General features: G+C 44.4%; 1 protein-coding gene across 2 annotated transcripts; it reads right to left on the reverse strand.

Moving 5' to 3' along the window:
* Positions 1–893: 893 nt before the first annotated feature.
* CRYZL1 (crystallin zeta like 1) lies at positions 894–15,529 on the reverse strand. Of its 2 annotated transcripts, none has more exons than XM_069006112.1 (15): positions 15,444–15,529; positions 14,814–14,900; positions 14,045–14,116; positions 13,141–13,218; positions 12,589–12,661; positions 12,134–12,178; positions 10,815–10,883; positions 9,497–9,630; positions 8,604–8,715; positions 5,682–5,705; positions 4,636–4,734; positions 3,529–3,650; positions 3,193–3,298; positions 1,714–1,759; positions 894–1,315 (listed from the first exon to the last, which is right to left on the reverse strand). In XM_069006112.1, exons 3-15 carry the CDS (start codon positions 14,108–14,110, stop codon positions 1,216–1,218), a joined length of 1,074 nt encoding a protein of 357 aa, XP_068862213.1. In that variant the 5' UTR covers positions 14,111–14,116; positions 14,814–14,900; positions 15,444–15,529; the 3' UTR covers positions 894–1,215. The 2 variants fall into 2 exon arrangements, with proteins under 2 accessions (XP_068862213.1, XP_068862157.1); XM_069006056.1 differs by lacking the exon at positions 15,444–15,529 and adding an exon at positions 15,104–15,212.
* Positions 15,530–15,678: the final 149 nt, after the last annotated feature.

Here is a 15,678-nt window from a genome sequence, read left to right on the forward strand (position 1 = left end):
TGGAAACATTGAAGCAAAACTGAGCAACATCAGGGAAAAACTCAACAGCTGGGCACAAGGCTTCAGGATCCGTGTGGGACTCCCGCGGGGTCACACGCTCCGGCCGCGTGTGCCCGTGTGCACAAAGCCCCTCTCCTTTCCGAGGCTGCACTGCGGCACACAAGGAGTAAAACCAGAGTTACTCCTGATTTCATCGCCTTGCCGCGCATCATTTATCCAGCACCTCCTCCAGGTCTGGTGAGTGAGAGGAGACAGATCAAGTGTGCTTCTGGATAATCTATTTTGTCTCAAATTTTCCCACTCCCGACACTGCTTTGACGTGCCCGTGTCCGTGGTTTGAGCCATCCACAGTGAAAATGAGCAACACAGCTGAAAGATAAAAAAGTATTTTTGCTCTCAAATCAGAGCATGTAGGAAGGCACATGCTTTGAGGAAAGAAAAATGCAGTTCATTCCCCACTGCTGACTTGCAGACAGGCCACAATCATGGATAATGCTGGAGAGACAGATCTGGGCTGTGCTGAGGTTAAAAGAAGGGAAGTGAAAGTGCACAGCACAGGGAGATATCAAAGGTAACAAGCTACATTAAGTGCCTCAAACATCTCACTCACACAATTCCACCAGCCTGGGGACTCTGGATTTACCAGGTTTACTGCCTTAGTGCTGAAAGGAAGGCAAAGAGCTGGAGGAAACTCCTGCTGTCATTACCACATCCTTCCCTTCTGGCATCCTTGCCAGCCTGGATAGTTTTGCCTGTCCTTCGCTTGAATAACAATTTTAAATGTGGATTAAGGTCTTTAAGTGTAGCATTTGGTCCCAGTGCACTCAAAAGCAAAAGGTAACTATAAAGGTAACTACTGGCAGGGGTTGGAGAAAAAAAGACTAATAAAACCATCTTTTTTTCCCTCTTTAATTTCTTAGGGTAAACCAACAGTGACTGAGTTTGCCTGTAGATGTTTCTGACATTTGTAACTGGGGCAGGGCAGACAAGATTTTTATTTCAAGGCTCCTTCTTTAGAAGCTGCTGATGGGAACATTCTGCTCAAGGGAATTAAAAAAGTCCTGAAGTCATGGAAGCTTCAGAGACCATTTGTGCTGAGGTACAAAGGATGTTTAAATTCTGTTTACAGAACTTCCTGCAAGTGTACGCTGATTTACTCCACAAATACATTACATTTCTTTATCTTCCCCAGGCTGGGAAATCAGAAGTTGTGTGTCAGAACTGGATGACTTGTCTCTTTCTTGCTTGATTCTTCTGAACTATTTCCATAGAAACTTTGGCTTCATACAATGGGATCGGTTCATCCAGCTGAGGCCTAAAACGAAACAGTAAAAAGTGCTGGTGAGCACACTCAGAACAACAGAAATCTCACAGGACAGATTTTACTTCCATCATGTCAACCTCCCTCCTCCAACAAAGTAACAGTTTTATGGCTTTGCTCCAATGCACAGAAGGGAAAAGCCCCAAACCAAACAGCAGCCACAAGTGAATTAAAAGATATCCTTCTTGCAGGGGGAAAAAAGGGGGTGGTGGGGAGGGTTCTGCTCAACAGACATTGTTATCCTGGCTTTAAGGGAAGGGATCTTCCATTCCTACCTCATTATGGCAGTCTTCCTATCTCCTGAAGCTCTGCTTAGGAGTGTTAGTGCTGGCAAGAGTTTTCCACTTCTAATGCTGAATTAAAAAAACCACAAAAAACTCCACATCTCTCACCTGAAAACGCTACTTGATAATTTCTCCATGATATCTTCTAGGATGGGTATCCAAGAGGACTGTTAAGGAACAGCAACAGAGCTGGAGAGAAATCTCTTTACAATCACGTTTGCTGGTTAGAGCCCTGTACTGATACAAACCCAGCAGGATCAAGGCAAAATGAAAATGAACCTCAATTCCAGGCTTTAGATCAGATTTTTGCACTTGTTTCTATATCAGAAACCTCCTTTCCTGAAACAGGATGCAGAAATGAAATATAGAATATTTCAATTATTTCAATATGCAAATACTCAGTATTTCAATATGAAATACAAGTGCAGCCTGCACTAGTACAACATCAATCAATCAATCAATCAATCAATAATCAATGGCAAAATGGCAAATCAATAATCTGTGCAAAACGAAGAGAACAGATTTTGGGACCAGGTAGCTGTTGTGCCTATTCATACAGGCACCTGATAAAAAGCCAAAATGGAGTTGAGAGCACAGCAGAGGCTGGAAGTTCTTGGAGCACCACTGCCATGTGAGGGGTCTGTGAGTTAATGACCAACAGCACAACACACAGGGCTGTATTCAGTCTTTGTATGAACTCAAACAATAAGGTTCATCCTTCATTTTAAGGGCAATCAGGTTGATATTTGAAGCTCAAGTTCTTTTAAAAAGTGATCAATTTGTGATTTCTTCAGATGGCAGTAATGCCAGATGCTCCAGAATTTTACAGGATACACAAGTCCCTAAAGCCAAAAGCACCCAAACCTTCCAGGGCTGAAAAAGTCCTGCCCAGGGAGCCCAGTGCAGCTGCATCAGCCCAAATGTAGGAGACGTTCCTTTTCCTTTTCCCGATCCACATTTCCCCTCCATAAATTTTAGGTACAAAACAAATCAGTACATTTTATGTACATAACATCTCTGTACGTTGCAAATAAAGGAAAGGTTAGGAAGCCAAAACACTTCCACTTCTGCAGTGAACACGAGTGCATTAAGGTTACAGGTGATGTGTCTAATGCCCAAAAGCACAACAACAACAACAACAAAATCCAAAATGTCACTTGCATAAAATAAAAACTTAGAGAATCAAATCTTCAATTAATTGGTTCAATATTGAACCAAAATAGTTCATTTTTTTCCCCCAGAATGGATGTTTTGCAGCACTACTTTTAATGAAGCTTGTAGAGACATTTTCAAGGCCAGGTTGGACAGGGCCTGGAGCAACCTGGATAGTGGAAGGTGTTCCTGCCCATGGCAGGGGGTGGGGTGGGATGAGCTTTAGGGTCCTTCCCACGCAAACCAGTCTGGGATTCCATGATATATTTAAAAGGAATGCAGAAAATACCTGAAAACCTGAGTGTCTCTTATTCTTTAGCTCCACCTTTCAGCTGAGTTGCAACACTGGGCAGCAGAGAACCTCTCAGTGGGATTTCCCAGTTGTGTTTTCACTCCTATGAGCAGGGAGAATTCCAGAGGACCACCAAAGGATATCGAGATATTTCCCCTGCTGCACATTGGACAAGTTCCAGATCTCATCGTTCAGGAAGGACACTGTGGCTCCCTTAAGGAACAGTGAATGGCTGTCTGGAGGATCCAGCTGAAGCAAATTGAAGAAAAAAGAAAAATGGTATTTAGTTCCGTTTTCCTGTACAAAAATAAAGGTTAAATGGTTCTTTTATAGAGATGGTTAAACCAAACAAAAACCCACCCCTTGCCCACTCTTAAAAGTGAGGAAACTTGTAACACTGACGGGTTGAAACGAGAGTTTTATGTGTCTGTATCTCTAGATTCTGTGGACAAACCACTCCCTGACACAGGCATCTTTACCTGCAGGTTCTTTTCCATCGTTATCCAGTGTCCCCCAACCCCAAGCAGAGTGATGATGTCGTGTTTGTGAGGGAGCAGCTGGGATTTGGAAGTTGGTTCATCTTCAGCACTGTATAACCTCACTGGGGAGCGAGAATAAATTTATTTGAGCTCAGAAGAAAATGTAGAAAATTCAACGTGTATTTATTTCCACACACTTCAGTGGAACTCTGAGTTCTTTGGTTGTTTCAATTAAAAATCATTGAAAACTCTGAATTTATTATTTTATTTATACCCTGAATATTTTATATACTTTATTCAGAGTAATATTTTATAATAGCTCTGAAGTTACTATTCAGAGGAATATTTTGTTTATATTTATAATATAAATAGCAACAACATAGACTAGCAATATAACTTATTTTATATAGTATATAACATATTAGTATATATATTATACATAATACAGTATATATAATACGTAAAATGTATAAAATATATATAATACACAGAATGTATAAAGCATAGAATATATAGTATATATAACATAATGTATAATATATAAAATACAATATATAACACACTATAAAATAGTGTTATATATACTATATATAGTGTTATATATCCTATAAAATAGTATATATTATATAAAATAATATATAATTCAAATATATAAATGATATAGCTATATACTACTATATATTTACATACTATTATATATAAATACCTATCAGCAATGTTATAATACATATAGAATATATAACAATAGTAATAAATAGATATAATATGCAGTATAATGATATGTAGTAGTATTTTATTTACATATATTTCATTTATATTACTCTGAATAGTAACTTCAGAGTTTTCACCTGTTAGAGTTGGTTGCCAATACAGGTTGACAGTGCTGTTAATTAGGGTTAATTTCTGTATTCAAACAAGGCAGCATAAACAATGCCGTCACAGCTCTACTCTTGGAACCCATTTTTCAATTTCCAGTTTTAGGCAGAGGAATATTTCAGCCACATTTAGCGGCTGGCTCCGAGATGTTCCCACTAGTGGGTGCTAGAGGAGCTCTGTGGAATAACCCCCACGGGCTGCCCAGGGAAGCAGGCACTCCTCCGGGAGTACCTCCGGCATCCAGGACGATGTCCACGCCCAGCCCGCCCGTCTCCTCCAGGCAGCTCTCGGCCACGTCAATCTTCCCATGGGACACGTCGATCACTCGGGCTGCCGGAGCAGGACACGGCGTTAACTCCAAAAAAGCCAACTTTAGATCCATGACAATGGAGTTTAGATGCTCAAAAATGGGAGCTCGGATTCCAAGCAGCACATGCAGTTTCTGGTCTGTGCAGGTGCCACAAATGGGTTTGCAGCCACACCCAAAAAACCCCTGGCACACCTTTTTTTTTTTTCCATTTTCAACACAGTGCAAAATCAATACCAAACAATATAAATGCAGAAGTTCAACTCATGAGTCTGTTGGCCCAAAAGGGTAAAATGTGGCACTCTAAGATTAGAAATCCTTCTCTAAGTTCATTCTTTACTATTCTTGTCCAAAACTACCAAGTCCTGGCTCTCTGGGTCATTCATTAAATGTTTAGATGAAGGGATTTACATCTGCTCTTGAAATATTGCTGAACTGAAAGCCACCAACACATTTTGCTGTCCTGTATCTATGATGTCCTATTTATGGCTGGTTATAAAGATGAACCACAGAATCAGGAAGGAGAGAATCCTGGAATGGGTTGGGTTGGGAGGGACCTCAAAGCCCATCCAGTGCCACCCCTGCCATGGCAGGGACACCTCCCACTGTGCCAGGCTGCTCCAAGTCCCAATGTCCAGCCTGGCCTTGGGCACTGCCAGGGATCCAGGGGCAGCCCCAGCTGCTCTGGGCACCCTGTGCCAGGGCCTGCCCACCCTCCCAGGGAACAATTCCTGCCCAATCTCCCATCCAGCCCTGCTCTCTTTCAGGCAAAAGCGATTTTAATATAATAATAGCACAAGGGCAGAGAAGGAGCAGCTACCGGTTTTGTTTCATCATTATGAGGAAGAACAAACATTTAGAAACTAAACAGGCCAAAAACTTCACAGCAAAATGAGAACTGAAAGAACATCAAAGAAATTTGGAGGCCCATTTCCAGAGGCTCCTGGCCTCAGCTCCGATCTGTACTTACCCACCAAAGGCTGCCGGCCTCCTTCTGGAATGTGATCCCAGCAGCAGGGAAGGAAAGAGGGAAGGAGGGAAGAATAAAGCAAGGAGCTGGTCATTAAGGATATTAACAAATCATCAGTTAATACCTTGGGTTTGGTTCTTTTTGTCATTTCAAATCCCCAATTAAATCATAGGATGCATTAAAATCCTAAGTCATTCCCTCTCTTTTTTTACTGAAGTCAAATGATTTCACTAGAGACAACACACAGTCAAAATTTACTGAAGATGGGATAATAATTAATTAATTAATGATAGTCACATTCCCCATATGCAAATAAACCCCCATAATATACTTTTCTTCTTAGTTTTCTTCAGTGAGGAAGTTAAAAGATTTTCTTTAATGGGGCAATTTGACATGGTATTATTTCTGCAAATAATTTCACCTTTTGAAAATAATTCTGGTTTCGGAAGCCCAAAGCCTGACTGTCAAAAAGAAAGGCCAGAATTCCATAAGTTTGACTATTTTCTCCTTTCTGTTTAGCAAAAATGTCCTTAACTCAGAACAATAATTCAAACAGTACTTGCCAAAATCCTGGTCAACTTCCTTCCTAAAAAATGCTGAAAAAAGTTCTCACCACTGTGGAAAAGGCCAAGCAATAAATTGTAATATAATTTTCCATAATCCTTTGTCATTTATATATTTCTCACAGGACATCTGTAAATTAGTTCAGTTTCTTCTGCTGTGACTTGCACAATTTCCAAAGTAACATTTTTCTGACTGGCAAAACTTCAGTCTCTCTCCTCCTCCACTGTTTGGGAGGCACAGAAACACCAGGATTCCACAGCCTGTTCCCAGAGTTTGCTCTCCCCCAGGAAGCTCAGCTGCAAAATTTAAACCCTGTCACCCAGAGGATGTGCTGGGGGTTTAGGGACTGTGCTCAGGAGAGCCAGGACATCACTGGTGGGTTCTTAGCAGAGGCATCCCCTGACAGCTCAGTGCTGGTGGCACAGAACAAAAATCTCACAAACCAAACTAAAAAAATAGCAGGAGGTGCCCTTGGGAGCAGAGGAAATATCTGTGTATGTAAAGATACTTTTCCTTGTGTTCTCTAACAAAAACTCATTATTTAAGGAATATTCTGTCTCCAGCCTGAAACACAGACATTAAAATGTCAAAATTTGTTAAAATCCCCTCCTTCCTTCTATTATAATTTTTACTCCAGAGAATACTGAAGACAAAAAAAGCCCCATCCTGTTGGTCCTGAACATTACCAGAACTTCTACTTCAGGCACTGGAATCACACTGATTAACAAACAAACCAAAAAGCCTGAACACTTTTAAAAGCTTTTTGCTTTTGCACTCAAACTGTTTCTCTCTTTAATGCTGTACCCAGGTTCTATTTCTTTATTTGAAATAAAGTTGCAGTTATCATTTTTTCCCCCTCAGCCATTCCAGGAAGCAGCTTGGTATGCTCAACAATGATAACACAAACTGCTGCTCACTGAAAACTTTGCCAAAAACTAACCAAAAACACACTGAACAGCACAAAACTAAATATTCTCCACCCACAGACACAATAAGCCACTTAGAGCTTGGGTTACTTAGGATCTATTTGATATTAACATTCAAAGAACTTTAAAATGCTGTAAAAAGTGAGAATGAAATTGCCAAGTCCTTTCTTAGCTCATGAATTTTTCATATAATTAGCAAAATATACCCATAAAATATTACAAAAGAAAGTTTTAGGTCTTTCATATTTCCTCTTTGGCCCTGTAACAGCTGGTGCAACAAGGCTCTGCATAGCAACAGCATTCCCAAAAATCCTCCAGTTCTGATGTCTGCCACCACTACTGGTGCAGTAAAATATACAAACACAGAGACAGTGAAATAGGCTGCTGAAATAAGGAAAAAATAGGGGATTTTTTGTCATACTGCAAAACCAGAGTTAATATCAAGGTCTGGAGAAATCAGCCTGGCAGGTGCTGCATTGCCAGCACCATCACCTCCTGCAGCTGATTTCCCCCAGCCCAGGGGGGCTTTGGTGGATGCAGCTGTGACCATACAGATGTGGCTGCACAAGGCTTCCCCCCAAAGGCATTTTACAGCTGCTGTTCTGTAAACTTCAGTGAATGACAACAAAAATCATACTCTGAAAAAGAAATCTGGGGATTATACTGCAGCACTTGGTATTTGCAGGAGGAAATAGCAGGCACCAGTTTTAACCTTTTGCTGCAATCCAGCCAGACTTGACAATCCATCCTTTATTTTAGAACTGTCTGAATAGAGGAATATTCCACTCTCCTCCACAAAACACCATTAAAACTTTGATCAGAAAAGATGCCAGTAGCTCCTACACAGAGTATTTTCTCATGTTACTTTCAGAGGAAAAAAACCCCAAACTTGAAGTATCAAAGAGAAGAAAGGGAAGAAGTCAGGGAAGAATGCAAGTTGTGTGTGAAGCCAAGCTCCTTTAGAAAGCAGGAGAATGCAGAGCCTGTGCATGTCCAGCTCCAGCTGTGCAGTACCTGAAACTTCATAAACACTGCGAGGAGTAATCTGAGGCTGCTGAGTACTGGATGTCAGGTGTGTGAGCTCGGGCACACACTGGGACAGTGGTGAGTCAGCGATCCTTCCCTCTGCCCACAGCAACCAGTTCATCAAATGAAAAGATTTCCTGAGCACTTAGGCCAAAAGCCAGCACTCAGCACTACTGGAAAGTACTGCCAGTCATTACAACTTAAATGGAGAATAAAAATGCCATTAAGTACAGCTAAACCAGAAATCAAATACCTGTGGAGTACAGAACAAATCTGAAAACTATTTAATTAGGCTATTTATCAATTTGTATTTAATTTTTACTGAAGTAAGTCTCTAGACCAGATAGAAGAAAATATTTTGAGACATTCTTTAGGACAAGCTTTAGCACTGAAGGGTAAAACTCACCCCCCGTAGGTCTGAGCCTCTCGAGGTACTGCTTGTCCTCCAGGCTGTGGGCAGTGGAGATGACTTTGGCCCCTCTGTGCTGAGCCAGCTGAATCGCGATGGTACCAAATGGCTGAGAAAGGAAAAGCAGGTTCATTGACTCATTTATTAATTCATTTATTCACAGCAACAATTTGATGTTGTTTAAGAACAATTACATTGCAAAGGTCACTCAGGAGAGTACCCAGAAATGAACTTACTCCTGCAACAAAACACAGCTGAACCAAGAATTGAATTATTCCCGGATCTGCTTCTGTCCTAAGTGAAGCCAAAACAAATCTTTTCAGTGACTGGGAAGCTCTGAATGAACTTTTAGTCATTAACTGGTTCTTGTCAACAAAATAGCTCAGATTCTACTTTAATTACCACAGCCACCTTCACTGCAGTTGGAACTCGGAGCTTGAAGGAAGAAAAGCTCCAAGCAAAAAGCCCCAGCCATGTTTACATTACAGAGCCTTGGCTAAGGGAGCCCCACATCTTCATTAGCACTAAGAACTGCAGGGATGCAAATCCAATTATTTCCATCCAAGAAAAGGTAAAAAACAGAGCTGGGAGAGGACTGAAAAATAAGGCATTTTCCTGCAGTCATCCCTGAGGACTCAGGGCAAAACTGTGCTACTGTGGAACACGGGAACACCCTCCCTCTCTCCATCCCCCCCACTCCAGGCAGGACAATATTCCTGGCTCAGGATCTCACATGGGAGGGCCCTTCCTGCAAATCCATGAAATGAAGGGCATTGCCAGCAGTCCCACAGACGCCCTGGTGAGTCCCACTGTGAGAAATGCAGGGGCCGTGTGCTAAGGGAGTTATTTGCACAGAGGGAATCTGTGATTATTGCCCAGCTGTTACCCACACTTGCTCCATCCAGGACGAGGACACTTGTGCCAGGAGACACCTGGGACAGGTAGTGCAGGGCCGTGTACGCGCGGAGCCCGTCCCGGACCGTCCCGGCCGCCTCCGCCCAACAGACCTTCTGTGGCTTGTGAACTGAGGGGGGACAAACACACACACACACACACACACACACAGACACACAGACAGAGACAGACACACAGACACACACACAGACACACAGACACACACAGACACACACACACAAAAGAGATGGTAAAAAACCAGGAAATCCCTGGGGCTGATTTAGCAAAACCTGCCACAGTGAGTCAGGAAGACTCCGCCTGCAAACAGCTCCACAACAGCAACTCCTGTTTCCCTCTCATATATTAAGAAGCCATGGAGAGGATATTTTACCATATTTTACACAATGAAAGTAGGGATTCCATTTTGGTATAACCAAGTTTAAAGGAGCCACCTCATAGCTACGCAGCTGGAATTTGTGAGCAGTCACAGAAACAACAGGACACAAATGTAGATTTTAGAATCCCAGATTGGTTTGGGTTGCATGGGACCTCAAAGCCCCTCCAGTGCCACCCTGCCACGGGCAGGGACACCTTCCACTGTCCCAGGCTGCTCCAAGCCCCAGTGTCCAGCCTGGCCTTGGACACTGCCAGGGATGGGGCAGCAACAGTTTCTTTGGGAAGAGCAAATTTTGAGCGAAAGAATAGCTTGCTCAAGGTAACAAACTGTTGGAAGAAAGACAGGGACTCCCGCATTTAGTATCCCACTCATCAAAGCAATCTATACCCAGAAAGGGAAAACTGGAAGCTCACAATAATGGAAAACAATGTTTCAATATTAGGCTTTCCCTGACCCTCATCCCTGAAAATTCCTTTCTCCAGTTCCAGTCTGTTTGTTTCATCCTATCTGTTAGCCTGTTCCCAAGTGTTGTTGCTGGAATGAGTCAAAGAGAGGAAAAAAGCAAATTTCTCCTCATTAAATTTTTTGACAGATTAGGAAAAAGTATAGCAACAGTGAAGCAACAAAATGGGAAATTAAAAGGGAAAAAAAAGGGAAAGGAAAAGGAAAAGGAAAAAAACAGAGTCTGCTTGTGTGGTTTAGGCCATCGTGAACTGTGAAATGGTGACAGCAAAGAAAAAGACCTTGAGAGCATTGAGGGTTCAAATTGCTGTGACTTGGTGAGGCAGCTGGCATGTTGGAATGTTGGAGGGAGTGTGCCCAGAGGTCCAAGGTAAAGGGCTCCCTGTTAGAAAAGCTAGACTGAATTCTACAGATATAGTAAAAACAATTATTAGCAAAATATATCATTTACATACCCAAATAATGCTCATGAACCAGGATAACTTCACAGACACCAGACTCCTCAGAATCCAGGGGCAAAATTCCTGAGAAAAAAAAGGAACATGGACTTGAATTTCACACAAGCAATCGTTCCAACCAAAGCAGTCTCCCAAGGAATTCCCGGGTCCCGCTTGGTCTGGGTTCCGTCCCCTCCTGGCAGGTTTGGGACAGGTAAGAGAACCTGGCCAGGTCCTGCCTGGGGTGTCTGTGGGGATGAGGCAGGTCCAGAGGTGCTTCTACAGCACTTTGGGCTTGAGGGAGGAAGGACGGAGACACCACCAAGTGCTTTTTGGTGCTGCAGGTGTCATTTTTGCCTGGTGATGTCTGAACTCATTCCACGCCCTGAGTGTTCCCATTCCACAGAGGATGGATCTGAGGCACGGAGCAGCCACCCCACAGCCCCTCTCCCATCCCAATTCCTGAACGTGTGGTTTGCAAAGGCAGCAACAAAGGCACAGAAAGAAGCAGAGGAAGAACACATGGGAATGTGGGAGTGCTAAAAAGCAGGAATAGGAAAAAGGACGTGCAGGAAAACCAAACTACCCAGGGAAGGCAGAGAAAGCAAAGGCAGGGTAGGCAGAAAAAAGCCCTCCATCCTGGTCATAACTGAGCTTTTTACCTTCACTGGCCACAGAACTCTCCTGAACAGGAGGTTCTGGCACCTGCTCTGTCTCCTGGATTAATGTCCCCTCCATCCCAGGGAAAACCATTCTTTTCTTCCCTCTCCCACACAAATCTCACACTCCATTTAGACCAAAGGGCTTTGCCTTGCACATTTGGCTGCTGTGTCCAGTCTTTCACAGTTCCCATTAAAAATGTGCTTGTGCACACCTGGAGCTGTCTCCAGGGTTTATCCAGGGAATAACCAGTCTAGAGGAGCTGCCCAGAGCAGCTCTTGTGCAATGAGGGAATAATGCAAGAAGGACCACAATCCCCACACACACATTCTCCCCACATCACTCTCCACTCTGTCCTATTTTCAGAACTTCAGTCATCCTCTAATCCTTTGATTCAGCACACAAAATATAAACAGGTGTGAAAGAATGTCCCTAAGCAATAACTCTTCTCTCCTAAGGCATCACTCACAATTTGTTGGTTAATACAACACCATATTTCAAATCCTAAGAGAAGATTCTGAGAACAAAATTTCCATTTATAAGTTATTCATCTGACAGCAATTTAATTTTGAAAATATATGGTTAATTTAGCTTTACCAATTATTCTAAGCTCAGTCATTCATTATAAAAAGATGACTGACTGTGTTAGTTGATGAGGCAAACAGGCATCAACTTACCCACCACTTCATCATCTGGCTGGAAAAAGGTCACCTTGCTTCCAACTCACCAAGGAGAGGTGAAAAGGAGGAAAGAAGGGAAGAAGATAAATATTTATAGCTGGAATGGGATGTGCATTTGGAAGCACTGGTTATCACTAGCTCACAAAACTAAAGATACACATTTCTAGTGAAAAAAAAGGAATTCTATTGATTACACACATACCAAGCCCAAATGCTGAATTCCCTAAATTTCGGCACCTCACCCACAAAGAGCTCCATGCAGGTACACACCGTGTGTGTCTGAGAGCCAGGCTGGACACTCCACCTCAGGGGAGGGGCCCCAGTGCAGCACTGGGAGAGCAATCAAGGAAGCAAAGAGTTCCTGCTCCTAAGGTGCCCTACCCAAAGAGGAGCTCTTTGTTCTGACTGTAATCCCCGCTCCCTCCCCTCCCTGGGCACTGGCACTCACTCACCTTCCAGCACAACTCCCGAAATTTCTCGCCCAACAGGCACAAGTTCCTTCTTCAGTTTAATTTCTGACAGGAGCTAAATGAAAACAGTGCTTCCATCAGTCGTGCTATAAGGCTCTACCCTTGCATGTTTATTATCATCTTACAGTGTTGGATCACCACAGTAAGCTTGGGCCATTATCAAATCGTTATCTAAGGGGAAAAAGTACACAAATTCTTCAGTCAATACTAAACCATGGCACTGAATACTGTGTTTAAATTTAAAAGCACATTAAAAAGCAGGGAGTTACTACCAGCCAAGCCAACCTGTGCCTTAGAGTGCAGATGAAGATAAAAGGGATTTACTGCAAGAGATCTCACACCTGACAACTGGTCTGTCTCCATAAATTAGGAACCAAATTCCAGATGCTTTTTATTCAGAGATGTGCAAGAGCCCAGAGCAGTCCTGTGCCCGTTCTCAGCAGCAAGGCCACAGCCTCAGCTTGTGCCAGTCACCAGGCAAGGGCCATGGAAACCACAGACACCCCCAGCTTCTACAAAGCACCGAGCAAATACCTTTGTATCCATCCAGCTCAGAGCACAGGCTCTGACCTGCACTTTCACATCGTGGTCTCTGGTGGGAGGAAGGCTCTCCTAGGACAGATTCACAGTTGCTACATTAGACAATGGATGTGCCCACGGGAGCTTCTCCAGCTCCTGAAAGCACTTCCCCACTTTTTAGATTGTTTCGTAGGCAGAACAGGCAGTTTTTTTCAAGGAAAAGAGGTTTACCACATTATTTTGAATACATCTGTATTACTATTATTATTACTGCTATTATTATCATCATCATCATCATTATATTATGATAGTATTATTGCAAAGTGGTCACTAGACCTTACTTACCATTATAATCATCATTATTGCTATATTACTATATTATTATATTATTATTGCAAACTGACCACTAGACTTTACTAAACCTCATCAGACACTGACATTATTTTTCTGTTGAGGCTTTTTTTTCCTCTTTATCTGAGGCACAAATCCTGACAAACCCACTGAGGTCAATACTCAAGTGCAAAATGAAGTCCAAATGGCATCAAGCAAACAACCCCTGTAAGAACTGTTGTTCTAATCCCAAAGCTGATAAATTCCTCAAGCTCTATTTCTACTTTTTCAGTGACCAGAAAATTCAGCCAGGAAATGTGGACCCAGGGTTCATTTTTCATGCCTGCAAAGCTTGTTTGTAAAATTTGGACACCAAAACTGCAGAGAAATCCAGGACTGGTCTTGGCAAGTGCTGCCTGATGAAAAAATACACCTCCCCTCCCTTCCTTTGGCTGCCTGTGTGTGCAAGGATCCTACCAGTCCTTTCCCAAGCCTGCAGAAGATTTGAGTGCTTCAATTCCCCCGTGGCATTCAGCCAAACTCTCCTCTCCCACTCCTGATGAACAGAGCTGTTCTGATGGGAACTCACTCTTTCCTGGAACACAAATGTCATTTCCTCTCCAGGAGAATTCTGCTGACCGTACAAGGCCTTCATAGCGACCTGAAAAAAACACAGCAACCAAACGGTGACATCTGCAGTGTCTGTAGGGCAAACAAGGAATTATAGCCCTGCTAAATTAAATTAGAACACTCTATAACAAACACAGCAGTTGTTTGCAGGCAGTTTGAGTCTTTGTGATACAGAAGTTCTAAACCAGATCAACAGGTTTAATTGGCCATAGCAGAGAAAATACACAGGACTGAGGATCACAGAATCCCAGACTGGGCTGGGTTGGAAGGGCCCTCAAAGCCCATCCAGTGCCACCCTGCCATGGGCAGGGACACCTCCCACTGTGCCAGGCTGCTCCAAGCCCCAATGTCCAGCCTGGCCTTGGGCACTGCCAGGGATCCAGGGGCAGCCCCAGCTGCTCTGGGCACCCTGTGCCAGGGCCTGCCCACCCTCCCAGGGAACAATTCCTCCCAATCTCCCATCCAGCCCTGCCCTCTGGCACTGGGAAGCCATTGCCTGTGTCCTGTCCCTCCATGCCTTGTCCCCAGTCCCTCTCCAGCTCTCCTGGAGAATCCCTTCAGGTACTGATAAACGTACAGCAGAAAAGGCATTGAATGACATAGGATTTACTGACGGGTGCCTCATGCAGTACAGGGAATCTTTGCCACCCAGCCACACAATTCAGACAGGGGCAGCGCAAAGGGAATACAGGGAATACAGGGAATTCGAGTCCAGGAATACAGCGAACCTTATGTGTGACTTCACCAAAAATCACCGCCTGGGTTTCTGGTCTCCTCTCCCGACACGACCCGTGTCGTCCTCAACAAGCAGGAACCTTTTAGAAAGGAAAAAAAATCCCAACAAAACTGAGTTAATAAGGAAAAATGAAAGCACGGAGTAGAGGCAGGAAATCATGACACCATTATTGCAGCACTAATCCCTGAGGGACCACCCCGAGACCCCCCACAGGTCGGGCCCGTGTTGGCTCCGCGACCCGCGGGCAGCCTCCTAAGGGCTCCGAGAGAACCCGGCCCGCACCGAGAGGCTCCAACAGGCCCGGGCCGACCCTCAAGGGCTCAGGGGCTCCGGCTCCGCGGGACTCCGGAACGCCGCGACGCGCCCGCGGTTGCCATGACGCTCCTTCACTTCCGCCTCTCCTCTCCGGCACCGCCCCCTCGCCCCGCAACCAATCACAGCCTCCGGCAGCCCCGACAGCGCTTGCGATTGGTCTTGATGGCCGCCACTCATGGTAAAAGCTGAGGCGCGATTGGCCCCCGCGGATGTCACTCATTCCATGAGACGAGGAGGGAGGTTACGGCGCCCGGGGCGGCCTCTGGGACGTCGCCAGGGAGAGGGAGCAGACGCCACCCGCAATTACCTCATGAATTAACACCGTATGCACAATGAAGGCCCCGCGCGCAGGCGGCGAGGAGGGAGCGCGGCCGCCCCTCACCGCTCCCAGAGGGCTGACCCCCTCAGCCTGGCAGAGCCGTGATTGGTCGGGGAGGCGGGTCCTGCCGCTGTCCCGGTCTCTGATTGGTGGTATGCCCTGCCCGTCCCGCGGGGGGCGGGCGGCGGCCGCGCGTCAGAGCGGGGCTGTCAGAGCCCTGATT

The sequence above is a fragment of the Aphelocoma coerulescens genome, chromosome 1 (assembly GCF_041296385.1).
Source record: "Aphelocoma coerulescens isolate FSJ_1873_10779 chromosome 1, UR_Acoe_1.0, whole genome shotgun sequence".
Lineage (NCBI taxonomy): Eukaryota > Metazoa > Chordata > Aves > Passeriformes > Corvidae > Aphelocoma > Aphelocoma coerulescens.